Source organism: Staurois parvus, unplaced genomic scaffold, assembly GCF_062004578.1.
Source record: "Staurois parvus isolate SC_StPar_1 unplaced genomic scaffold, SC_StPar_1.0 ptg000552l, whole genome shotgun sequence".
Classification (NCBI taxonomy): domain Eukaryota; kingdom Metazoa; phylum Chordata; class Amphibia; order Anura; family Ranidae; genus Staurois; species Staurois parvus.
The window spans coordinates 1,995,342-2,023,137 of NW_028318348.1; the positions used below are offsets into that span (position 1 = coordinate 1,995,342).

General features: G+C 40.8%; 2 protein-coding genes across 2 annotated transcripts in view; both read right to left on the minus strand.

Moving 5' to 3' along the window:
• Positions 1 to 3,173: 3,173 nt before the first annotated feature.
• On the minus strand, positions 3,174 to 4,265 carry LOC149451015 (vomeronasal type-2 receptor 26-like). The gene has a single exon (XM_089691162.1). The coding sequence runs from the start codon at positions 4,263 to 4,265 to the stop codon at positions 3,459 to 3,461; it is 807 nt and encodes a 268-aa protein (XP_089547288.1). The 3' UTR covers positions 3,174 to 3,458.
• Positions 4,266 to 7,823: 3,558 nt separating this feature from the next.
• Positions 7,824 to 27,796, minus strand: part of LOC149451016 (vomeronasal type-2 receptor 26-like) — a 75,542-nt gene continuing 55,569 nt past the window's right edge. Inside the window, exon 5 of the mRNA XM_089691156.1 lies at positions 7,824 to 7,994. Coding sequence (XP_089547282.1) covers positions 7,824 to 7,994 — 171 coding nt within the window. The remainder of the gene's footprint in view (positions 7,995 to 27,796) is intronic.

Here is a 27,796-nt window from a genome sequence, read left to right on the forward strand (position 1 = left end):
TTTGGAAAATCTCCTTCGGGGAGTGTAACCTATAAGTAACAATACATATAGCATATTATATTTCATACCTATGGTATAATTTTTTGAATACACCTCCTACAGGGAGTGTAACCAATGTGCAAGTGCTGCAAATGCTTTAGACTAGGTGGTCATAGCCTTTGCAGCACATATATCTAGACCGGTCTTGGTGTGATTTTAATGGTTTTAGGTCTGTGTGTATTGTCTCCTACTGGGGTGATGGTAAACCAGGGCGATTGCCCGTGTGTCAATTATTAATGTGTAATAAAGCATAATTTTTGGAAATTTTTCTGAGTATCGCATTGTGTTTATAATGTAGCCGCTTTCCTGTGAATCTCTTTTCACAAATCCCTTTTTGGTCTTGAAATTTCCACTGGCCTGCTCACCAATGGTGAGTGGAAATTATGGTGGGGGCCAGTGTGTCTCCCAGGGCCGTCTTGCTGAGCAGGCTCGAAGCTCAGGCCGGATCTGTCATTAGCACTGGGAGCCGTCAGACTGCTCAGTAGCTGAGCGCAGTGAAAGCAAAGCAAGGAGTGTGTGCTGTGCTCTCTGCCTCCCCCTAGAGTGCAGTACCCGACTCTGTGAGTGAACAACGAAGTACTGTAACTTTTTATGGGGTTGTGTATGTGTACGTGTACATGTGTGTGTTTGTGTGTGTCTGTGTATGCATGTACAGTCGTACATGTGTCTGTGTGTATGTACATGTGTGTATTTGTACATGTGTCTGCGTGTATGTACATGTATGTGTGTGTGTATGTACATGTGTCTGTGTGTGTGTGTACATGTGTCTGTGTGTGTGTATGTACATGTGTGTGTGTGTATGTACGTACATGTGTCTGTGTGTACATGTATCTGTGTATGTTCATGTGTATGTATGTACATGTGTCTGTGCGTGTGTATTTCTGTGTATGTACATGTATATGTGTATGCATGTCTGTACATGCCTGTGTGTGCATACATGTGTCTGTACGTGCCTGTGTGTGTATACATGTGTCTGTATGTGTGTGTGTAATTATTTCTGTGTGTGTATATGTGTGTGTGTATGTACATGTCTGTGTGTGTGTACAGGTGTCTCTGTTTCTGTGTGTTTGTTGGTGGCGAGTAGCTCTAAGGCCTGGCTCGTAGCTCAGAACTTGAAATTTTTAGCCTTGCTCTAGCTACTGACTAGATTCCTTAGGCAATACCCCATACAAGTTCTTTCATGTTGAGAGAAGGATTTAGGCCCAATCTCAGGTAACCAATGGAAGGAAGCATTTGCAGCTATTACAACTTGCTTGCTCAATACAGCACAGAGGCTTTCCCAATTGTATATTTTGCATCGTGTTCATTATACATCGCAGAGACTGCATAAAATGGGTATCCAGCCTGACCCCTGCTGTATTAAGTGCTTACGTGACCATGGAGATTTTCTCCACCTACTCTGAAGATGCCCCAAGCTTCACCTGTATTGGAGAGGAGTGAATGACATTATTAATTCGGTTTTTCAATCCTCTGTCCCTGTTTTTGGTGAAGCTATTCACTCAAGAAGCTATTTCCAGGGCCTTATTTGTGGCCTGCAAGTTCATTTTAACCCATTGCAAGTCAGTCTCATCCCCTTCTGTAAAGGCGTGGATACAGGCTGTAGCCAACTCTCTGAGATTGGAGAAAATTATTTACCAACAAAGACATTTTTTCATTGTCAACATAGAGGATGCCCAAATATATTTGATAAGCTATGGGCTCCATGGCTGGATACCCCTAGCTTTGGCCCGTTGGAGTTGGTCCAGATGCACATGTTGCAAGGCCCTTTGGGTTAATGTATAACCAGGGACGGATTGACAACTCATGGGGCCCCCAGGCAATAGGGGATCATGGGGCCCCTGTGTCCTCGCCCACACTCAAATCACACCCAAAAAAGCCTATGAAAGGTACCAGGGACATCTCATGGGACCCCCTACTGACCCCGGGGCCTCGGGCAGTGCCCGAGTTCTCCAATGGTCAGTCCGCCCCTGTGTACAACTCCTCCTGAGCTATTCTCATGTAATGAATGGTCTGTTTGCTACCCCGCATGCGGGGACTTATGAATAGGCATTTCTAACGCCTTTAACCTTGTAACACTGTAGAGATGTAAGAGCTGTGTCTGTAATTGTTGTATTCATCATTTTCTGTTTTGTTCAAATGCTGTACAATTTGTCTGCTGTACCTGTCGGAGACTATTTTCAATAAGCCTCTTCTGATTTAAAAATAAAAATCAGACTGATTCTGCCTGCAACACATAGTGGAAGCTCAGAACATATTTGCAATTTGCTTTTAAAGGTTTATTTTCCATGCAAAGACTTTTAGTGATTATAATCCCAAAGTACTTAAATAATAATAATACAGTTTTAAAAGGTGAATCTGACTGCACAGTAGTTGGGGGTCTGGCAGGGGCGGACTGACCATTTGGAAACTCGGGCACTGCCCGAGGGTCCGGGGTCAGTAGGGGGCCCCATGAGATGCCCCTGGTACCTTTTTCATAGGCTTTTTTGAGTTTTGGCAAGGACACAGGGGCCCCATGATCCCCTATTGCCCGGGGGCCCCATGAGTTGTCAGTCCGCTCCTGGGGTCTGGGGAATAGAGGCATATAGACTTCTGACAGTATATTTTCAAGATGAAGTATTCACCAAATTCTACTTTAATTATTTATTTGTTACAGATACTTATATAGCGCTGTCAATTTACACAGCACTTTACATATATATTGTACATTCACATCAGTCCCTAACCCTCAAGGGGTGTACAATCTAAGGTCCCTAACTCATATTCATACATACACATACTAGGGCCAATTTAGACAGGATCCAATTAACCCATCAACATGTCTTTGGAATGTGGGAGAAATTCCGGAGTAACACGGAGGAAACCCAGGCAGGCACAGGGAGAACATACAAACTCCAGGCAGGTGGTGCCGTGGTTGGGATTCAAACTAACGACCCTAGTACTGCCAGGCACTAGCCAAATAGGTAAATCTAAGTCAATATTATAATTGAAATTGTTTGTTCAAAAAACAGTATTAGGTTTTAGCATTTTATGAACAACTCACAAAGAAACACACGATATTATATAACTTTTTGAATTGAGGAAAATAGTGACCAAACAATTAAGCAGCTAATGCACAATGTGAGTTTTATTGGTAATCTAAGACATCGTGGTCTTTTGAGATGCTACAGTGCTTCGTTTTGCAACATGAAGTACATTTATCACATGGAACACTTAGGTATTGACTTAAACTACTCTCTATATGCCGGCTATGGAGCTGATTTACTTAAACTGGAGAATGCAAAATCTGGTGCAGCTCTACATAGAAATCAATCAGCTTCCAGTTTTTCTTGTCAAAGCTTCATTGAACAAGCTGAAGTCAGAAGCTGAAACGGCTACCATGCACAGCTACACCAGAGTTTGCACTCTCCAGTTTTAGTAAATCAACCCCCATGTGTCTTTACTAGTAAATTTGTCCTTAAATTTAAATCTGGTCTTATTAATATAATATAACATTTTGGAAAGAATATACAAACTAAAATGCCAGCACTGGAACATAGTATAGCAAATATCTCTACCAGCACAGTGTTTTTCCCTGTGCTACTCATATAGGCTGGGATAAAAGTGATCCAGACACTGCAGAACACCAGCATGCTGAAGGTGATGTATTTGGCCTCATTGAAACTATCTGGTAAATTTCTGGCCAGGAAAGCCATAAACAAACTGATAGCTGATAAAAGTCCCAAAAATCCCAGGAGTATGGAAAATGCCACCATGGATCCTTCATTACACTGAATTATAATTTTGTCAACATACAAGTAAACATTGCTTTCTGGGAATGGAGGAGAAATAAGTAACCAAATTAAAGTGATTATTATTTGTATAACTAAACAAATGAGAACCAGACAGTAAGACTTTTTCACCCCAATGAATTTCCTCCAGAAGCTCCTCGGTTTGGTGGCTTTGAAGGCTGAGTAGACCATGATGGTCTTGGCCAAAATAGAGGAAATAGCTACAGTAAAAATGATTCCAAATGATGTCTGACGCAGCATACAGGATACAAATACAGGACGTCCCAGAAACAAAAACACACAGAGAAAACTCAGCATGATGGAGACCAAGAGAACGAGGCTTAGGTTTTTGTTGTTGGCTCTGACTATTGGAGAGTTCCGGAATGAAATGACGATACCAATGATTATGGCAGTTTTCAGAAAACACATTGCAGACAGGATGGAAACCAGAAGAGCCATTGTATCATTGTTGTAGGACAGATATTCCAAAGGTTTCTGTACACACTTGTTGCGGTCATTTGGCCATTGGTCTTCTGGGCACTTATAGCATGACCCTTTGTCTAAAAATTAAGCAAGAAGTTACACTGTTCCAAACCACCTTAAGCCCTTGATGCTGATCATACACAACTCACTGCACTGGGCTTTATGTCGGGGGTCGGCTTATTTCCCTTTGTGCCGGGAGTGCACCGCACAGGGCACTCCTAACACAGAGACTGGTGTCTCACCATGAGCCCCGGGTCCCGTACTAATGATCAGGACCCGAAACTCCCAGTTCCATCACCTGATTGCTGTGATAGTCTCTGATTGTCTATCACAGTGATCAGTCATTTTGAAGCCCCTGCACTGCCCCCGTCTGGCCGTTTATGTACATGGACTGGTCGGGAAGTAGTTAATGTGTCAATTGTTCACCAGACAGCAGCATTAACTTTCCCATGATGGATATTACAATCTTGCCTGCCAAGTGCTCTGGGAATGGTTAGGACACAGACTGTCTGTATTATTTAAACATGTGTAAAGCAATACCCGGTGTTACAAACACAGCATGCATCATGACTGGGGAAGGTCCCTTCAGACTAGTCTGTAGGGTAATAAAGTGGTTAAGTGATGGCAGAAGGGCAGGATGGTGAAGGCGCGTGATTTGGATTGTGCTGGCAGATTATTGGTAGGAGGAAGAAAAAGGAGGGGGCTCCTGCATCACCGTAAGTCCTGTAACATACTGGTCACTCAGTTGGCGCCCTTCCACGAAGAAAGAAGTCCCCACCCATCCTCCCCAAGTTTTTATTCCTGGGTTTTGTTGTTATGGCTTTGCTTATGACATTTTTAAGAAAATAAATACATAAATAAATTATTGGGAAAAAAAAGAAAAGAATACATACATAAATTAAAAAATAAAAAAAGTGCAGTTTTTTCTTACAAGACAATGAATAAATAAATACAAAGTAATTAATTAAGAGACAACTTGTTGTTAATGGTTCCAGTCATGTATATTTGTTGTCCCGCGGTATTTTTTGTCACAGCGGGCTGAGGTGGCAGGTGGCTGGTAGAGGCAGTGGAATTGGTAGCAGGAGGCCCAAGTAAGCCCCTGAGCCTAACCTGGACAGCTGGAGGCTGAACTGGTTCCTGCTAAGGAAGAAAAGTGGAGATACGCCACTCAGCACTGCTAAAAGGGATTTGGTGTTAGATATGTTTTATTGGTTGATTGTTCATTATTCAAAGATATCAATAATAATAATAAAGTATCAATGCAGTTAAAAGTATCTTTGTTGTGAGATTAAATGAGGATGAAAAAAGAGGGAAAGAGAAAATGAGAGAAGGAGAGAGATAAATTGAAAGACAAATATAGAGAGATGGAGAGAAAGGCAGGAAGAGAGAAGGAGATAGAAGTAAAGTCGTGCACAGCAGAGAATCCACACAAGACAGTTACATGACTACAGCATGAATTAAGAGCGGGGTGGGGGGTTTTAAACTGTAAAATCAAGTACATTTATTATTTTTTATAACATATTTGACTTGGCTAATCATGGCTCTCACAGTGCATTGTGCTGTGATTGGCCAAAGAATTGCACCTGACCTATGGTCAAGTGCATTGCTTTGGCCAATCATGGCTCTCACAATGCACTGTGAGAACAGCTGATGTTCGAGCCCAACGCTAATGTAGAGGATCTGACAATGGAGTGTAAGTTATCCAAAGCTGTAAGGTACTCACCACTTGGTAATATTGCTAGTTTAACCTCCCTGGCGGTATTCCCGAGTGTAGCTTGGGGTAACATTTCAGTACCAAAAGCGGTAACCCCGAGCTACACTCGGGCTTACCATGCGGCGCTGCTCCGGCATGTGTTCTTCACTTACCTTACCCTGCGCTCCCACGATGTGTCCCCTGCAGCGTCCCCGGCCATCTCCTCCGGCCGATGCCGGCATCCGGCTTCTGTGTCCTGTCCCTGTGACGTCGGGACGTACGGGCGCCGCCGCCACCGCCGCCGCCGGCGGCGGGAAATTTAAAAATTTTAAAAAATGTCATTATTTTTTTTTACATTTTACACAGTAAAACATTGCTGTTTCAACCTATTTCACATACATATTGTCCCTAGTGCTTTGTCCTGTGCCCTGCCTGCATTTTGTCTGTTCTTTCTGCCTGGAAACTGAGAAATGTCCATGGCGTCCAAAAAGTGTCCCTTTAGGTCAAAAGCGGTTTAGATCAACTAGAGAACAGCGATAGTAAATCAGAACCACTTGCAGAATTGAGTGATAATGATTCGTGGGGGAAATTCGTCATCAGAAACTGAAAACGATTTTGCGACTGAGCTCAGCAATGTGCGAACTTGGCGCTCTATTTCACATTTCAGTGTTTTTGGTTTGATTATATTATTGAATTAAATTTTTTATTATTTTTATATTATTTTTATGATTATTTATTAAATTATAATTTATGATTTTGTGTTTCAAATTTTATCATACCCGGGATGTTTACTAGACTCTTGTTCGGACAGATTTCAGTGAGTTTTTCCTAAAAATTACAGCCTACAATAAAAAAAATACATATTTCCATGCAAAAAAATGGTACCGCTTTCAGCACCAAAAATCTGAAATAATCATACCGCCAGGGAGGTTAAAGTGTTTAGTACCTGATTTGTTTACTTTATTTGAGATAACCACTAATGTATGTGAAACGTGAGATAAATCTAACTTCTGGCTGGAATCGTATTGAAATATTAGACCCATTCCCACCTGTCTCATTAGATATTTCTCCCTCTGAACACTGTAGGCATTCAAAGCAGCACTGAAGGATTCCCTTTTTCATAACACTTCTATAACCTGGAGGACAGTCTTCAGAACATGTAGACACAGGAACCTAAAAGTAAAATGCAAAAACATCATAAAAATAGGAATGTTCTTGTACTCAACTTCAACTTCTCAAAGTTCTGTCTAAAAGCAAGAGAGGCATTTTTTGGACTTCTTCCATCTAGTTTCACTTTGTTGACGTAATCTGATTTTAGTTTGTTATCGTGCCCTGACCTTATAGCTAAATTCCACCAGCTGCTAGCACCCTATGTAATAATCATGGCCATAATGGTCACTGAGGTAGTCTCACTGAACTGGGGAATGGCAGATAGTACGTTTTTCTAGGGAGTGGGCTACTCACACCCTAAGGCCCCATTCAGATATCACGTTGAGGGAATGAGTGTTTCAATTTCTGAAAGTGCAGTTTACACGCTTTGGTAAACAGAGTAAAAAAGTGAGCGCTAATCAGTTCAGCAGATGTACACTCAAGGCAACCAGTAAAACCTCAATATATAGTATCAAAGAAATAGTGCAGCGCTTAAATTAATAGTCCTCAGTAATTCCCGATCAGTGGATGTTCCTCAATAAAGAATGGAAGAAATGCCCACTCACCGGAACTACACTTGGTACAGTGCAGTGTATAAATATTATTCCCTGGTGTCACTGGAAGTGTACATCTGGTTCAGCCCTTGGAAGAGTATCCCTCTCTAGATCAAGCAGGTCCAGGATCACAACAATTTAGGCTCCACCAATCACAGGCCGCTCGGCCAGCTCTGCTGACGCCAGTTCCTTTGTGTCTAGCCGGCAGGCTTGAAGAACAACTCTGACACAAGCTGACTGAGCTAAATCAGAGATGAGTGTCGGTGGGAGGTGGTCCACCATGCCCTTTGACTTCAGGAGGTTTGACATCTACCAGAAGGTGCCCAAAGATCTCACACAGCCAACTTACACCGGAGCCATCATTTCCGTCTGCTGCTGTCTCTTCATCACCTTTCTTTTCTTGTCAGAGTTGACTGGGTTTATTGCCAGTGAAGTCTGTGTTACTCCGAATCCATCCAGAGTGGGAGGTTTTTACTACTGTAAAAGTAACACCCATACATCCCTTAAGGGGAACTCTGTGTCGGAGCCTAAATTGTTGTGATCCTGGACCTGCTTGATCTAGAGAGGGATACTCTTCCAAGGGCTTAACCAGATGTACACTTCCAGTGACACCAGGGAATAATATTTATACACTGCACTGTACCAAGTGTAGTTCCGGTGAGTGGGCATTTCTTCCATTATTTATTGAGGAACATCCACTGATCGGGAATTACTGAGGACTATTAATTTAAGCGCTGCACTATTTCTTTGATACTAGTTTACACGCTTTACTGCGTGTCGCGGATAGGACAGCCCGTTTACTTCATGGGCTCCCGCTCCTTTTTTGGGTTAAAAGCTTAGCATGATTTTTAAACATGTGTTTTCAAGTGGTTGCCATTCGATTCTGTTGCATGACAATTGTGGCAGACTCATGCCTCATTTGGGGTTTCCTATATGACTAATGGCATGCATGTGCGTGTTACGCGCTTTGCCGCACTTTTATTTAATCACGGGCATAATCACTGTGAGTCTGTATGTCTGTAATTCCAAATCGTCTAATGGGAATGGGGCCTTATACTTTCCTTAACCCAGCAGTCCACTCCTCTGATCTGCAGCACATGACTTTGAGCGGGAACTTGGGTACCAGCATATATTTATTTCCATCGCATACCAGACAAGGTCTGATGAAAGAACTTGAAGATTCCAAAAAGTTGCATTTTTTTCATTTGAAATGTTTGATGGACGCTAAAAAAGACTGTTTTGCCTCAGAAGACTGCAGTCCAATATTTTTTACTTTCACTGCTACCAATAGTCACATCCCACCCATATGACCTTGCTGCTGGCCCCGTACTATTTAGAGCATGATGGTTTCGGCAAGAGGGGCAGTGATAAGACCGGGGTGGTGAGAAGACCAGCAAAAACAGCAGCTTTGGGGGCAAAACAATTTTTGGGAGATAGATTACAAATTTAATTTAAAGTGATTGAATTCACCTAGAATTTTCTGCTTTGTAATATTCTGAAATTAATTTGATATAGATGATATGATAAAGCCAAGAGGTAGCAGATGCTGAGTGCTGAGTAATATTGGCGGTGGTGGTTTTATGGTCCATATGACATGACATTTAGCTCACGTCTACATATTGTTGTGGGGCACATGTCATTTAACTACTGGTCTTCTAGAATCCAAACAATTCTCCTGGTCTACACGGCTGAAGGCAAGTTACTCTACCCAAAACTGGTATTTTACTTTGGACTGTGGCGGGTTAGATTACTGTTTATGTCTCTTGTTAACTTCACTAATAGGATTTCCCAGAAAATAAATATTACTTTGATATAGTGTTGATCGGTAAAGAAAAATTTCACTCTTTTTTTTTTAAATAAAAACAGAGAATAAAAATTAAAAAAAATAAATGCAGTCTTTGCAGCAATATTCACCTTTACTTCAGAGCTATACCTGCAACCATTTCTTTCTATCAAATGTCATCAGTATTCCAGACTTCAGCTCAGAGAAAACGGGTTGAACAATGCTGGATGTCAAGTAACTTCTGAATTTGGGTTTGACTCTGGGTTTGGTCCGCACCCATGTTGAGACAAACCCAAAAGTCACCTGTCACTGCCAGACAGAGGTTAGTTGTCAGCTGCATGTACATAAAAAGCTGGAGCTGCTCCTCCTGATTTCTATGACCTAATATGGTAACATGACCACATAAGAAAAATTATGTCAGAGGCATCCCTAACCCTTTGTGTACCATATTGACCCAAGAGCTGCCTTCTATATTCTGGACCAAACTCAAGCTTATCACTAATCCTAGGACATCAGGAATGACATCAGAGTACTATAGCATAATTATGTGACCATTATTCAGTGTAGCATTAAAGTATTGTCCACTGTAACTACAGAAGTAGAAGATGTATGACCTCTGATGATACCAGACTGGCCAGGAGAAGCGCAGTGGGTTAGGACCATGAAAGTACTGACCTCACCATGTTTCCAGATTATGTTATTAAAGAAAACAAGCTGCTTTTCTTCAGGAAATTTTGGAACAAATGCTCCAACCTTCTGGAAATTATATCTCCCATCAGTAAGAAATGCATAATTAAATATGTAATAGAATGTGACCATCTCCCCTCTCTCGTTAAAGAAGCTGCTCCATCCAGTGGGATCTTTGAAAACAAGTCTTCTTATAAAGTTCTGTAATAATGAACACATCTCTGTTTTTCAGGTGATCAAGGAGGTTTGTGGAAGATATTATGGAAAATGTGTGTAGTATGAATTAAAATTAAACAGGATAGTAGCACATTGTAACAATAAAATGCCAACATACCTGTAGACTGCTAAATATCAGATGAAACATTAAACATGACATTTGAAGTGTGTGTATCCCAGCTAGAAAGATCAACCAAACTAGGACATATTACAATAAGTTAAATAAAAATAATCTAAAAGAGAATCTAAACCTGGAAAGATGAACAAATTAGTTCTTGATTTCAAGACTTTGAAAAATCAGGGAAAAAAGTTTTTTTCCATTTTATCAAAGCCATTTTTGTTTTTTTCTGGGAACATTGGAAAAGAAGAAAGAAGTGTGGAATGTTTTTTTACAATGATAAATAATATATCTATGACATGGTATTCAAACTATGAAACATGAAGACCTTAATGAAAGATTTCTGAAACTTTATGTAAAGTCTTAAATTATTGCAAGTTCTCATAGCTGGAGACAAGCAAATCCTGAAATACAATTGAAGTAACACTGTACTTCTCAATGCAGTTCTCAAATAAGAAATATGCATTTCTGCCACTAGGAGGGCACTGCAGGGAAAAGATTTGAGTTAGCTTTGCATCTTGTAATCCATACAGTTGGGTGATTATTGGGGTACAGTAGATGTTAGTTTCTGTCCTCTGAGGTCTTAATTGACAGGTAAGAGGGTGAATTTGTCTGATAAATTAGTTTATTAGTTAAAATGGTGAGTTCAACATCTAGAGTTTGAAAACATATTCACAGTGCAATTTCTGCTGAGAGCAAAGCTGCAATTTCCAAATATTGTGAGAGGAAATATTATTTTCCAAATACTACAAGGATAACAAAATGGATCCTTGTAAGCCAGAGGTGCCCTAAAGGCATTAAAAATACTTTATGGAATGAAATGATAGGGACCTGAATGAAAGTGCAAGTAGATTTTCCCGCCAGAGTTCTCATTCCAGAAACACTCTTTCTGCTGCTTCTGGATCATCACATGGGGGGTTATTTATTAAAGCTAGAGAGTGCAAAATCTAGTGCAACTGTGCATGGTAGCCAATCAGCTTCTAACTTCAACCATTGCACAGAGAAGGTATGTATAACATGTCTGTTAATTTAAAAAAGCCTTTGCAAGCACATTAGGATTTTCTATCTTATGTTTATTATGCCTAAGCAGTACCCTGAAATGTCTGGACTTAATTTCTTCTGAAAGAAAAAGTAGGGTACTTCCTAATGTGATTGAACCTAGACACACCTGTCTTGTAGCCTCATATCTGTATATCTTCATTTTGAGAAACCTATGCCACTGCTGCCTGTAAATGCAAATTCAACAAGATTTGAAGTTAGATGTCTCTACTGTGATGGTCATAGTTGTTCTTGCTGGAAAGAAAGATGTACCTAACATCTTGCAGGGCAAGCTTCTCCTTGCTTCTGGTTCTTTCATTCTGTGGGTCCATGATTTCTCCAAATTTCCTGCTTGTAAAGGTGTCCAAGATGGCGACCAAACCAGTTGACTGACTGTACAGCTCTGCCGCTTAGCTCAGTGATTCAGACATTTATTAAGGTGTGTACTGCTTTTACCCTCATACACGCATGAGTCCCAAAAGTCCATCTATCCAGCATGGTGACAAGGCCAGCCAGCCTACTGGACATGGCTTCACAGACTGACCTGGGAGACCCTGCATCACTTGAGCAAATCACATTTAATGCAGCTGTGGCATATATTGATAAGCCAGACTGCACTTATCTCAAAGTTGGGGCATCTACAGACCGATATTGGTCTTATGCATAGAGACATGGATAGCTTCCATGAGAGGATCACAGCAGTGGAACAGCGGGTGAGCGGTGTTGAGGATGTGGGTTATGACCATACAGCTATAATACACACTTTATAGATCAAGGTTAAAGATCTAGAGGTCTTCTTTTGTAACAAAAAAAAGGAGCTAGAGGCCAGAATATCAGAGCCTAAAATGCCAAAAACCGTAACAGATGGAATAATAACCGCATGCTGGGCTTGTCCGAGGGGGCTCCGACCATGTTTGCAGAGAACCTTGTGCACTCCCTATTGCTCTGTGCCAGGTTTTCAGGGTTCTTTTGGGTGGAGTGAGCACTCCATACAGTATGTTCAGGGTTCCTAGGAGCTCCTCCTTGCACATTCATCTTCAAGCTGTTCAAATATAGAGATTGGGAATTGGTCTTGAAGGAGGCTAGAGCACAAGGTGAGCTCTGCTATGAAAATGCAAAGTTGCTTATCTTTCTTGAATATTCAGTTGACACTCAAAGGCTACAATGTTCGTTTGATGGTGTCAAAGCTAAGCTCTAAGATAAGGCATACAGTTTAGTATGTACTTCCAGGCTAAACTCCATGTATAGGATGGGGACGCCACTAGGTTCTTCACTTCACCACTGCCACATGGCTGGAAACACATCATGTCAAATGTTAAGGGACCTATGTGCTAAACGTTTCTGCCTGCACTTTCTTAGCAGCCTCTATGGTATTCTATATGGAATCATCTTCAGTGGCTTGTGTCTAGCTCTTGCTTTTTATGTGTAGGCCACAGCAAATTTTGGGAGTACTATATGCTCTTTCTTCATGACCACTGGCCTAAGCGTGATGAGAGTATCCTTTCTACTGGCTGTGTATTAGAGCATCAGTTATGTAGTTATCTGTTACTTAGTTACTCACCTGTGGTTTTCAATTGTGGTTTGTTATGGTTCTGAAGTCTGCTCCTGTTTTGAAATGTGGATTGGGTAGGGACAGGTGAAGTTTCAGTGTTGTGTTGTTTTATTTCTTTTGTACATGGTGCAGTGCAGTATAAGCTACACTTTTATGCTATGGATCACTTCCAATAGAAATGTATGCCTATTGTCATCACTCTCTGTCACTGTTGTCAAGAGCCCAGGATTCAGCTTGAGGGGTTGTAATTGGATTCATTGGATGGAGTGTATGCATGAATACATTATTACTAAAATGGATACCCTTAATTGCATTTAGTGAAACGTCCTCGGCCTCTATTTCCCAATAAAGTGCGCTTTAATTTTTTAGTTCCTTAAAACCTGTAATCTGTAAATTTGTGTTTTACAAGAAACCCACTTTGTGGGTCTTAGAGTGTTGATCATTAAAAAGGCATGGGTGGGTCATTATTATGATGCCACCTACTCTACCTATGCTAAGGGATTGAGTGTATTAATTCATAAGTCTCTTCCCTGTATGTTGATTAAACTCAAGATGCATCCTGAAGGAAAGTTTGCAATTGTGCATGCTTGGATAGAATGTTTTGAGCCTGTTCTGGTAGGACTCTATATACCTTCTCTGGCCCTTCTTCAGGTTTTGCAAAATCTGATCCCTATCCTTTCTTCCTACTCTACCACTAATATCCTTATAGCTGAGGACTTTAATGTGGCTCCTAACCCCACCCTGGATAGGTTTTACCCTGATGTTAACAAAGAATAGGATTTATCTAAATGGGTTGAAGTGTAGCAGTTGATAGACTTTGGCGTTGGAAGTCCCTACCACGAGGACCTATACGTATCTATCCTCTATCCACTGAACTCTGTCTAGAATTGATTTTATTACATACGCTAGTACTAGAGATAAATAAAAAGTATCCTATGAGCCGGATAAGTTTGCTAGCACCTGGCTATATTCTCATTAAATATATAAACATTGGCAAAAAAAATGAAAAGTAGTGCCGCTCCCTTATATAAACACCGTAAATAAATAAATAAAATCAATTCATAATAAATAATATCTGTAAATACTTTTCCCTTAGTTTCTCCTGAGAAAAAAAAATATATATATAAATGAATAATCTAAAAAATATTTGATATTAATTAATAAAATAAATAAATAAATTTAAAAAGAACAATTCATACATATTCAATAAATTTAAAAGAATGATTAAATAAATAAATACAATTAGAAAAATAATTCATAAATGTCCAAAAAAAATTGAAAATCCCTTCATATATCAAATCCCATCTAAGTGGGGCTTTGATATATGAAGGGATTTTCAATTTTTTTTTGGACATTTATGAATTATTTTTCTAATTTTATTTATTTATTTAATCATTCTTTTAAATTTATTGAATATGTATGAATTGTTCTTTTTAAATTTATTTATTTATTTTATTAATTAATATCAAATATTTTTTAGATTATTCATTTATATTTTTTTTTTTTCTCAGGAGAAACTAAGGGAAAAGTATTTACAGATATTATTTATTATGAATTGATTTTATTTATTTATTCACGGTGTTTATATAAGGGCGCGGCACTACTTTTCATTTTTTTTATACGCTAGTACGCCTGTTCTCTCCAGAGTCCAATAGCTTTCTCAACTGCCGAGTGGCATATTTTATCACATTTCCATTCTATGTTGTACTACAATTATGTATAATGGACTTACCTTCAGATAAGCTTTGAAGGCTATCCCAGTATTGGATTACTGATCCAGATATTGAGACACAAATTGGCGAAGTTATAAACACCTATTAGATACTCAAATCTGACTCTGCCTCCTCAGACATGGTTTGGGATGCCTTTAAGGCTTACACCTGGGGTCAATATTAAACCTGTATTGGAGGGCCTGTGTAAAGAGAGACGTTCGAAGCCAGCTCAGGCCAAGTCTTGGGCTCAGTCTCTGGAATCTCAGCTTGTTCTGAATCTTATTCCCCTGACTAGTTATATTACCCAGAAATTTACAGATGTCTCTCTTTTTCAGCCCAATTAGCCAGGTGAATCTCATTAAAATGATTTTCTTGCCCAAGTTCTTTTATTTCTTTTTTCAAAACCATGGACCAATGCCAATCAATCTTTACTTACTAAAATAGATAAAACCACATCCTCTTTTGTATGGGCTGGGAAGACCCCTAGGTTAGCCAAATCTGTCCTATATCTCCCATCAGATAGGGGATGCCTGGCCCTCTCAAACTTTTTGATATACTGTTGGGCAGCAGACCTTGTCACAGTTCCCTGGTGGTTCTCCCAACCTTGAAACAATGTTGCTGAGGTTCTGAAGGTTGCACTCCAGGTATCTTATGCAGAACTCAGCAATTTTCAATTCAAAGACCTTGGCTTTAATTCTGCCATTACCACCCCTATTAGAACAACTCTTATGGTTTGGTGCCAAACCAGAGCAAGATACAAGGCTGAGGAATACCACTTCCCACACACTCCTCTTTGGAGTAATCCTACTCTCCTTCAGTTGCACATAATACCACATCCCTGAGCTAGATTTGGAATCAAGATACTGCTACACATAATGCCTAGGGGCACTTTGTTAACCTTTGATGAACCTAAAGCCTTTTTTCAGTTGCCCAACTATATGTTTTTTTGGTTTCTAGTAGCTTAGGCAAATAGGGGGAGCCCAGTTTCCTAGATCTATAACATTAAACTTAGACCCTATTGAAAGTTCGACAATCTCGACAGTCTCTGGAAACCACTGTCCTCTCCCTACTCCCACTTGAATTCTGTGACTGCACCTCGGTTGGTCTGCCTGTGTCAGAAGTGACAAACTGATATATTATCTCTGACTAAGGAAGATTAAGATAAATGATTACCCGATATGATCTCACTCAGGGATAGATTTATTCAATTTAACTTTTTACATTGTGTATTACAGTATATTCCACATTTTTTTCTATTATTTACCCACAGCTGTCAGATGCATATCTAAAGTGTGGTACTGACACTGGTACTTTTTTCATGTTGTATGGTCATGTCCTAAAGTTCATTCCTACTGGACATAGGTGATAGATATGGTGAATATGGTGAGTGAGATTTCACTCCCCATGGGCCCCATTATCTTTTTACTCAGTATTACTGATAAAATTGATGATTCCAGTTATCTAATTTTTTAATATTTACTTTTTATACCAAAAGAAAAAATTCTTATGAAGTGGAAATCCTCATATCCCTCCCCAACCCGCACACACACTATATGCAGTTGGATGACGGCGATAAATGGGGTTCTTGCTCTCTATAAACTGTCCTAGAAAATATGGTAAAATCTGGACAAATTTGATCAATGCACAGGGTTTGACAGTTTGAGGAGTACTCTACCTTGCGCTTACCCTGTTGAGTGGTCTCTAATTGGTGAGTGGTCTCCAATTGTAAGACAGGGCATGATGTTGCCTACTTTTTTACTTCCCATCCTCCTCCCCCAAATCAGGCTTCTTAATATGTATGACATCATGGCATTAATACTTACAGTGGGGATCGAAAGTTTGGGCACCCCAACTGAAAATTTGTATTAATGTGCATAAAGAAGCCAAGGAAAGATGGAAAAATCTCCAAAAGGCATCAAATTACAGATTAGACATTCTTATAATATGTCAACAAAAGTTAGATTTTATTTCCATCATTTACACTTTCAAAATAACAGAAAACAAAAAAATGGCGTCTGCAAAAGTTTGGGCACCCTGCAGAATTTATAGCATACACTGCCCCCTTTGCAAAGCTGAGACCTGCCAGTGTCATGGATTGTTCTCAATCATCGTCTGGGAAGACCAGGTGATGTCAATGCCTTTTGGAGATTTTTCCATCTTTCCTTGGCTTCTTTATGCACATTAATACAAATTTTTAGCTGGGGTGCCCAAACTTTCGATCCCCACTGTACCTTACTGACAATCAAATCCTGGAATTGACCTGGTAACTCTTACTATGCCATGCAGTAGCATTACTTTCTTTCTCTGTAATGTGACTTGCCTGTAATTTGTATCTTGTAGTACATTGTTTCTATCCTTTGTATGATGTGTACCTTTACAAGCACCTTTTAATAAAAACTTTCATTGTTAAAAAAATTCCTGCTGTTTATTGAATATTTTCTCAGCGGTCATCAGAAGACTGATAAATTGGTAATATAGTGAGCGTGTATAGCAGCTGAGACACTCAAGGTAACCACAGTAACCTTTAAAGTAGCAATAAATATAAAGTGCAGCGCTTAATAACTATATCAGTAAATGAATAAATAGCAAGGTATGAGCTCATGTAGATAAAAAATATTATAATATAGTTCAAAAATGGCACAAGTGATGGTCTCCTATAAGGCAGATATCTCAGTAAACTTGTGACTGGAATCAAAATGGAAGGGGTGCGCACTCACCAGAAGCGCATGGAAATTGAGCATATAGATATAAACCACAAGGTTATGATCCGTAGTGGACAGGGTGGTGAGCTTCCCTCTAGAGACTGGTCATCAAGCCTGGTTTAGTCTGAGAATCTGCTGGGTCCAGAGGTCCCTTTAAGGATGGATAAGCGCTCAGCCTGGATACTGGGCTCGTTCCTCTGGATACCTTTAAAAGATGGCCGCCAGGCTTCCACGTGGCTCCGGCGGCAAAATGACGTCACACTCTGTCAGCTCCTCCTAAGGCCTTTCGTGCTAAGGCACATCATCAGAGGGGAGGCTAGGCCTAGTCATCAGAAGACTACTCATCAAGGGACAACTCTGACATGAGGAAGGAAAGCCTTGCTACTCTATTATGAAGGCAGCCTCCACCCAGACATGCAGTATAGAACAAGAGTCAGTCATGGGGAAACGATCAGCTGCAGGGAGATAACAGGCAATACTGGTGACTAATATTTGTCCATCAGTCTGCCTTTACTGAGCACGGCTTCCAGAGTTTAGCTCTTCTTTAAGGGACCTATGGTATTTGACTCAATGGTTGAGGTAAACAAACTACTTCTATAGCCCAAACACAGACAGAATAACAATCGTTTATTATACATCATATGGCTACTGATATTTATTTGCTTAACAAATCATGCAGGTAAATTTGGTTAGTGTAGGAAATATGGGTAAATGTGAGCGCCTAAAGGTACTGAGTAAGCAAGATAATGAGTGATGGAAAAAATAAATAAAAAAGCAGCCAAGCACAAGGTAACCAAGCAAAACCTCCAATAGAAACAAGATAAAGTGCGGCGCTAAAATCATACAAATAGTCTATAGATGAATCAACATAAAATGGACATACACCCTGTTCCAAATTATTATGCAAATTCTATTTAAGTGTCACGAAGATTAAATATTTTGTTTTTCAGTGTAACTCATGGATGGCATTGTGTGTCAGGGCTCTTTTGATCACTGAAAAAAATCTCGGACACCTGTGATAATTAGATTGGCAGGTGAGCCCAATTTCAGGAAAAACTACTAGAGGAGGGTGTTCCACATTATTAAGCAGAGCATCATTTTCAAGCAATATGGGGAAGAAAAAGGATCTCTCTGCTGCCGAAAAGAGTGAAATAGTTCAATGCCTTGGACGAGGTATGAAAACATTTGATATTTCACGAAAACGTAAGCGTGATCATCGCACTATGAAGAGATTTGTGGCTGATTCAGAGCACAGACGGGTTGGTGCAGATAAAGGCACATTGAGGAAGATTTCTGCCAGATCCATGCATCGGATCAAGAGAGCAGCTGCTAAAATACCATTACATAGCAGCAAACAGATATTTGAAGCTGCTGGTGCCTCTGGAGTCCCACGGACATCAAGGTGTAGAGTCCTCCAGAGTCTTGCAACTGTGCATAAACCTTCTATTAGGCCACCACTAACCAATGCTCACAAGCAGAAACGGCTGCATTGGGCAGAAAAATACATGAAGACTAATTTTCAAACAGTCCTGTTCACTGATGAGTGCCGTGCAACCCTGGATGGTCCAGATGGATGGAGTAGTGGATGGTTGGTGGACGGCCACCCTGTTCCAACAAGGCTGCGACATCAGCAAGGCGGTGGTGGAGTCATGTTTTGGGCCAGAATCATGGGAACAGAGCTGGTCGGCCCCGTTAGGGTCCCTGAAGGTGTAAAGATGACCTCTGCAAAGTATGTGGAGTTTATGACTGACCACTTTCTTCCCTGGTACAGAAGGAAGAACTATGCTTTCTGTAATAAAATCATCTTCATGCATGACAATGCACCATGTCATGCTGCAAAGAATACCTCTGCATCAATGGCTGCTATGGGGATAAAAGGAGAGAAAGTCATGGTGTGGCCTCCATCCTACCCTGACCTCAATCCTATTGAGAACCTTTGGAGCATCCTCAAGCAAAAGATCTATGAGGGTGGGAGGCAGTTTACATCCAAACAGCAGCTCTGGGAGGCTATTCTGACATCTTGCAAACAAATTCAAGCAGAAACTGTCCAAAAACTCACAAGTTCAATGGATGCAAGACTTGTGAAGCTGCTATCAAATAAGGGGTCCTATGTTACAATGTAACGTGATCTGTTCAAATGTTTAAAAAGTTAAAATGTTGTTAAAAGTTTGATTGAAATATCTTTTGATTTCAGTAAATATGCTGCAAACACAACAAATGACAATTTTCAATTCTTTACAACCTATAAAGTGTTTTGAAACTTCCTGTGCGGAATAATTTGGAACAGTCATTGGAAGTGTTTTATGTTTAACAAAAATCCTGTTATCATTAGGAGGTTTGTTCAATAAAATGTGAATTGAACTCTTAATAGTTGATAACATCAGAATTATGCTGACTGTTATTTACATCAATTATTCAGGTAAATGAGAAAAATATCATTTGCATAATAATTTGGAACAGGGTGTAGACATCAATTGCTGATGAAAGTTCATAAGGTGAGTAAAATGTTCAGAAAATCATCCGTCTTCCTGGGCCCGGTGGACGTGCATATAAGTGTATAAGCAATGCGCACTCACCAGAAAGCGCATGTAAATGCTCATTAGTAATGATTTGATGTCATCTAATGGTCATCATGGGATGATAGCAGGAATCCTAAGCCTTTCATCTATGGGTGGATGGATTTAGAGGAATGGATTTGTCAATATCAGGATCTTCCAGAGTTCTCTGGAAGAGTGTCTCTGATAAGGAAGCAGGATGGCAGATAATGGAACTCTGGAAGATCCTGATATTGACGAATCCATTCCTCTAAATCCATCCACCCATAGATGAAAGGCTTAGGATTCCTGCTATCATCCCATGATGACCATTAGATGACATCAAATCATTACTAATGAGCATTTACATGCGCTTTCTGGTGAGTGCGCATTTCTTATACACTTATATGCACGTCCACCGGGCCCAGGAAGACGCATGATTTTCTGAGCACTTTACTCACCTTATGAACTTTCATGAGCAATTGATGTCTATGTCCGTTTTATGTTGATTCAGCTATAGACTATTTGTATGATTTTAGCGCCTCACTTTAAATTTGGTTAGTGGGTTGGGTTTCTTGTTTTCCCTAAAGCCAAAACAAAAATATTTTTAGCATATAATATTTTAACTACTGTGGGGTATTTTCTCACTTTTTGGATTGTTTTTAGTTCATCAATTTTTTTGCATGGATCAGACATCTTTATCATACGAACAATAAGTTATAATTTTTAATGTATACTCACCGGCCACTTTATTAGGTCCACCTTGCTAGTACTGAGTTGGACCCCCTTTTGCCTTAATTCTTCATGGCATAGATTCAACAAGGTGTTGGAAACATTCCTCAGAGATTTTGGTCCATATTGACATGAGTTATTGTTGCCTTTTTATGATCTTGAACCATCTGCCCATTCTCCTCTGACTTCTGACATCAACAAGGCATTTTCCTTCACACAACTGCTGCTCACTGGATATTTTCTCTTTTTCGGGCCATTCTCTGTAAACCCTAGACATGGTTGTGCATGAAAATCCCAGTAGATCAGCAGTTTTTGAAATACTGAGACCAGCTTGTCTGACACCAACAACCATGCCACATTCAAAGTCACTTAAATCCCCCTTTGTCCCCATTCTGATGCTTGGTTTTAAATTCAGCAAGTCGCCCTCACCACTTCTAGATGCCTAAATGCATTGAGTTGCTGCCATGTGATTGGCTGATTAGCAATTTATGTTACCAAGCAAATGAACAGGTGTACCCAATAAAGTGGCCGGTGAGTGTATGTTATATGTAAAAGTAAATTCACTTTGTTATGTTACCATAATCTGAAGTAAAATGATCAAATGTCTAGATTGTATGACCAATGTACTGTATGTTATGCTTGTACCATTCAAGTTGTAAAAAAATAAAAAAATATGTTTAAAAAAAGGAAAATAGCAGATAGCAAGCATAAGTTCTTGCTCCTCCAGATACCATTGGATTATGATTTGAGAAAATTGTGGGTGTTTGTTTAGGGGATTTAAGTTTTTGGTGAAGATGTAAAAAGGCTCGTTATAGTACCAATTCATTAGAAATAAAGGACTTTAATGGATAAATGGCAAAGTGGCTAAATGGTTAGCACTTCTGCCTAGCAGTAGTAGGATCTATTGGTTCAAATCCCAACCACAGCACCCCCTGCCTGGAGTTTGCATGTTCTCCCTGTGCCTGCATGGGTTTCCTCCCACACTCCAAAGATATGCTGGTAGATTAATTGGCTCCTGTCTAAACATAGTATGTGTTTGAATGTAAGTTAGGGACCTTAGATTGTACACTCCTTGAGTGTTAGGGATTGGTGCGAATGTACAATATATATGTAAAGCACGGAGTACATTGATGGTGCTATATAAGTACCTGAAATAAATAACTATAGTACCGTATTTTCGCTCCATAAGACGCATTTTTTCCCCCAAAAAAAGGGGGGAAAATGTCAGTGCGTCTTATGGAGCGAATGTAAAGTGGCCGGTTTGGTATTTCTGCCGCCACCATGCCAGAATATCGGGCCGTCCGCTTAGCTCTTCTCTCCTGCAGGGCCTTACCAGTTCCTTGCTCCAGCGCTGCAGTCTTCCCGCGGCGTCTTCTGTGACAGCCGGGTGCCCACTGCGCATGCGTGAGAAGCGCCGCGCTTTGTGAATGGTCCGGTGTCTTCTGGGACACATGACAGGTCCCAGAAGGCTCCGGGCCATTCACAAAGCGCAGTGCTTCGCACACATGCACAGTGGGCACCCGGCTGTCACAGAAGCCGCCGCGGGAAGAAGCGGGAAGGACAACTACGCGGAAGTGGGAGCGGGTACCTGTCAAATTCAGGTACCCATTCCCCCTCCCTCCCCAAAGGTACACAGTCTCTGATAATCTCCTTTACTGCCTGCAGTCTCTGGTCTTCTGTACTATGTCCACAGTCTCTGGTCATCTCCTGTACTATGTCTGCAGTCTCTGGTCATCTCCTGTACTATGTCCGCAGTCTCTGGTCATCTCCTGTACTATGTGTGCAGTCTCTGGTCATCTCCTGTACTGTGTCCGCAGTCTCTGGTCATCTCCTGTACTGTGTCCGCAGTCTCTGGTCATCTCCTGTACTGTGTCCGCAGTCTCTGGTCATTCCCTGTACTGTGTCCGCAGTCTCTGGTCATCCCCTGTACTGGGTCTGCAGTCTCTGGCCATCTTCTGTACTGTGTCTGCAGTCACTGGTCATCTCCTGTACTGTGTCCGCAGTCTCTGGTCATCCCCTGTACTGGGTCTGCAGTCTCTGGCCATCTTCTGTACTGTGTCTGCAGTCTCTGGTCATCTCCTGTACTGTGTCCGCAGTCTCTGATCATCCCCTGTACTGGGTCTGCAGTCTCTGGCCATCTTCTGTACTATGTCTGCAGTCTCTGGTCATCTCCTGTACTGTGTCCACAGTCTCTGGTCATCTCCTGTACTGTGTCCGCAGTCTCTGGTCATCTCCTGTACTGTGTCTGCAGTCTCTGGTCATCCCCTGTACTGGGTCCGCAGTCTCTGGCCATCTCCTGTACTATGTCCGCAGTCTCTGGTCATCTCCTGTACTATGTCCGCAGTCTCTGGTCATCTCCTGTACTGTGTCCACAGTCTCTGGTCATCCCCTGTACTGTGTCCGCAGTCTCTGGTCATCTCCTGTACTGTGTCCGCAGTCTCTGGTCATCTCCTGTACTGTGTCCGCAGTCTCTGGTCATCCCCTGTACTGTGTCCGCAGTCTCTGGTCATCTCCTGTACTATGTCCACAGTCTCTGGTCATCCCCTGTACTGTGCCTGCAGTCCATTGGTTCAGAATATTTTTTTTCTTCTTAAACCTAGGTGCGTCTTACAGAGCGAAAAATACGGTAAATTATGCAAAAATAAAATCCATTATAGTGTCATTTTTCAGGTGCATTTATTGAGGGATTAAATCAAGACCAAATAAGGTAGCATAATGTGAAATAGCTGTGATCATGTGATGTTATCTCATTGATAAATACTTCTTGCAGCCATGATCCCTCCTTGGCAGCTCTCCTCATCCACAGATAACCTCCCTACATTGATCAGCAAGCACTACCACCTGATATGGGAAGACGTCCTTATATCAGGCAGCTTGGTGCTGAACCAATTGCTGCAGAGAGGTCATCTGTTGAGGTGAAGAGCTGGGATGAAGCATCCACAGATGAACCTACGATGGTGCTTGGAACTTGGAACATGAAGGAACAAAGAAAAAAAAGCAGTGAGACTAGCCAACATTTGAAAAAAGAGTGGGAAGTGGGAAAGAGTATTACATTCAACGTTAACTTCATGGACAAGTTATCATAACTTCAGATCAAAGAAGCAGGAATACCTTGTCCAGGAAATTAAAGTCAAATCTAATACACATCTCACACATCGAATACACATCTAAAGCCTAGTACACACGATCCGAAAATTAGATGAAAAATACAGCTTTCGAAGTGATCGTACGATAATCTGATAGTTACTGCACAGCTTTCCTCTGAAATTATTTGAAGGGACAAACACAACATTTTTTTTCTGTACAATTCCAGATCATACGATTTTCATTCAATTAGTACAATATTCATCCGAAAAAAATCAGAACAAGATTATGCATGCTCAGAAATGAAAAAATACACTAAAATACAATACAATACAATACAATACATGACATCACTTCTGAAGTTCTATTTTGTATTACAAGAATTTTCGTAACTTTAGTAACCTCTTCATTTTTTATATGAGACTAGCATGCAAGAAAAAAAACCAGATGATCATTTGTCTGATATTCTCATTGCGTATACCAGGCTTAAGTGCCTACATAGGATTGTTGTTACTTTGATAGAACTATTCACAGTCACCAGTTTCATCAGCACAGCCTTTTTAAAAGCTCTATGTGATCTTTGATCACAGTAATGTCCATTAAATCCCTCTCTAAGTTCTTAAGGCACAAGACTCACCATACCTTGAGCCAGCAGTAACAGACATCTTTTCATCTGATTTGGACAGAACATAGTATGGACTCCTATGAGTGACCATGCTGTATCAGTAATTAAAGCGGAGCTCCACCCAAAAGGGGAAGTTTCGCTTTAAGGATTGGCACCTTTGAGGGGGAACGGGTACCCGAACTTGACAGGTACCCGCTCCCACTTCCGGTCCAATCACCTAGGCGGTCTGAAGCGGAAGGTGTCCTCCCTCCCTCCCTGTAGTCTTTTGGGACACGTGACAGGCCCCAGAAGACTACAGGACCATTCACAAAGCGCAGCGCTACTCGCGCATGCGCAGTGGGTATCCGGCTATGAAGCCGCAAGCTGTCACAGCCGGGTGCCCACACTGTAGATGCCGGCCTCCAGGAATACAGGACGGCCGGTGAAACGGGCTGCGGGGGACACACCGTGGGACCGAGGGACAGGTAAGTTGCTGTTTTTGAAAAGTCAGCAGCTACAGTTTTTGTAGCTGCTGACTTTTATTTTTTGACAGGGTGAGTGGAACTCCGCTTTAATTCAGCCTGCAAAAGATTTCTGTGTTTGGAAAGAAACAATTGAGTACTGACGTGATACTTTTTTTATTTGCACTAACATAGAATTTTGAGGACCAGCTTTCGGGGAACGTCCCCTTCTTCAAGGTCCAAGCAGTACTATTACAACGTTTTAGCAGAATGTTTAGAAGAGATGTGGGGGATGAGAAAAGAAAAAGCAGAAGGAAACACAAGTCTAGAGTTAGCCTAGAGATAAGACACAACAAAGCAAAGACTGGGGGGGGGGGGGGGGAGAACAACACTCACAGAGGGAGTCATAAAAATGTTGGATAATGATTGAGGAATCCCATGTCCAAGTTAAGGCCCTTATCTCTTGTGTCAAGTAGAATTGTCATTCTTAGTTCAAAAGTTTTTCTTTCCTGAATGGATTTGAAATTTCTATTAAGAACTAAAATATTGAGGTCTCCCATTGTGTGGTCTGGTTGTGCGAAATGGTGTCCCACAGGTGTGCAGAAGTCATCTTCTTTATGTTCCTTGATGGTAAATTAAGGCCCTTATCTCTTGTGTCAAATAGAATTATCATTCTTAGCTAAAAGGTTTTTCTTTCCTGAATGGATCTTCTAACATTCTGCTAAAACGTTGTAATAGTACTGCTTGGACCTTGAAGAAGGGGACATACCCCGAAAGCGTGTCCTCAAGTGCAAATAAAAAAAGTATCACGTCAGTACTCAATTGTTTCTGTCGCAAGTGCACTAATACGGCTACAATCATCTCAAGCAAAATGGAAGATACTGTGTCTGGAAAGAAACTATTTGGGAACCCTATAATGCTCATCGTTGCTCAACCACAACCTCATGGTAGCAACTACAATGTATTTTCTCAGATGCAGGGGCAAATGTTTTTTTCTGCATTTCTTGCCACATCTCACCATTTCCTAACATTTGTTTTCTCAAATTAAATTGTCAGGAATGGACTCGCCAATGGTGGTGGGACTCACCTGCCTTGTGGGCTGCCTTACCAGGGCTGGCCAGCGGGTAGTCTCAGCAACCAGAAGCTCACTCCTGCAATCAGCCATCACCTGAGGCTAATTGCAGGAGGTGTATTTAAGGAATGGCCAGACCTGCAGTCAGTGCCTTGGTGTTTGTTTCCCATGTGCCCTGTTTCCTGTATCCTGTCTCCTGCCTGCTCGACTCTCCTGCATGACTCTGACTGTGATAGAACTCCGCCTGCACTGACCCCGGCTATTCCTGACCATTCTTCTGCCTGCTCCCGTTGTACCTTTCTGCCTGATTGTTCCTGACCCGGCCTGCCTGACCACTCCACCTCTCCGGCCCTGACTGCACCTGTACCTATTAGTTTAAGGTTTGTTTTGTTTTGCACTGTTTGTTTATTTTGTGCAGCTCATAATAAATATTATTATTATTTAATCATTTCTGAAGCCTGCTGTTTCCCTGTGTCAGTCCACACATCTCTAGTCATACCCGGATCCCTGACATTTGTGCAGCTCATAATAAATATTATTATTATTTAATAATTTCTGAAGCCTGCTGTTTCCCTGTGTCAGTCCACACATCTCTGGTCATACCGGGATCCCTGACATAAATACATTATGTGTAGTTATATAAATTTTTTTCACAGCAATCCTGTTGTCCCAATTTCTCCAGTTGGTATCCTAATAGTAAAATGTCCTCCTGAAAAAGAAACCCAGTTCCTGTGTTGGGTTCTTAACTTTTCCTTACCTTTAGCATATATCTATGTGTTTTCTTGTTTATGTTAGGGTTCCTGGATGTATATAATTGCATCTCATGTAGAGCGAGTGCCATGGCATAGACAGCACAATACACATGATAGGTTGTTGCAAACGTATGAGTATTGTATATATTGTCAGACATGTCAGCTAAGCGTACACTGCCGTTACATTTGTGGAGTGTTATTGTATAATAGATCTCGATTTCCCTATTAAGCGATGGAGATGAAGTTACGCAATTAAAAAGCAATGCAACAATAAATTCAAATAAAGCGTCGTTCCCATAATTTTCTAGGCTGACTTCCTCTAAAAATCTCTTCAAATTTGGGATTGATTTATCAGGTGGGGAAAACACTAAACCTCCATGAATGGAAGCTTTTCCGTGTGCTTTTGTATGATAAAAAGGAGCTGGGCTTGCTGGAATAATGAATGTCTTCTCATGGACACCACCGCTACTTTCTTCAATAAAATACAGTGTGTACAATGAAATGGTTCCACAAAGTACAACCACGCGAGAGCTGAAATTATTAAAAATCTTTTTATTATTTGCCGTATCCAGTCTCATCATGCTTTGACCAGGTTGTAGGCTAATAATGTATTCAATACAGATGTCATGTTTAGCAGTCTGTTTTTGTAGCTCTTGACTTTGTTTTTCTCCATTGTCATCATCAGATGTAATAACACCAATCCATGTCCAGCCAAAGTGCTTCAACAGCTTGACAATTGCCAGATATTGGGTTTCATCACTGGGGAGCATTTGGAAGAAGGATGGATAGATTTGCTTATTGGTCAAAATATGATTTGTTGCACCATAACTGATCTAAACAATACAATAAACAGAAATAAAAATCAGAGCTACAGTGGTGAATAATTACCAATATTTTAGGCGTGGGTGAATGTTGGCAAACGAATGTGTGTATTTTTTTAGCATTGAAAAAAAAAAGGTGTTTTGGGATATTTTAATAATGTATGAAAAAGTACCTTTCTTTCTTCCAGCACCTAGACATTTATTTACAACGTGAGTACTCTGATTGATAGAAATAAAAGCCCA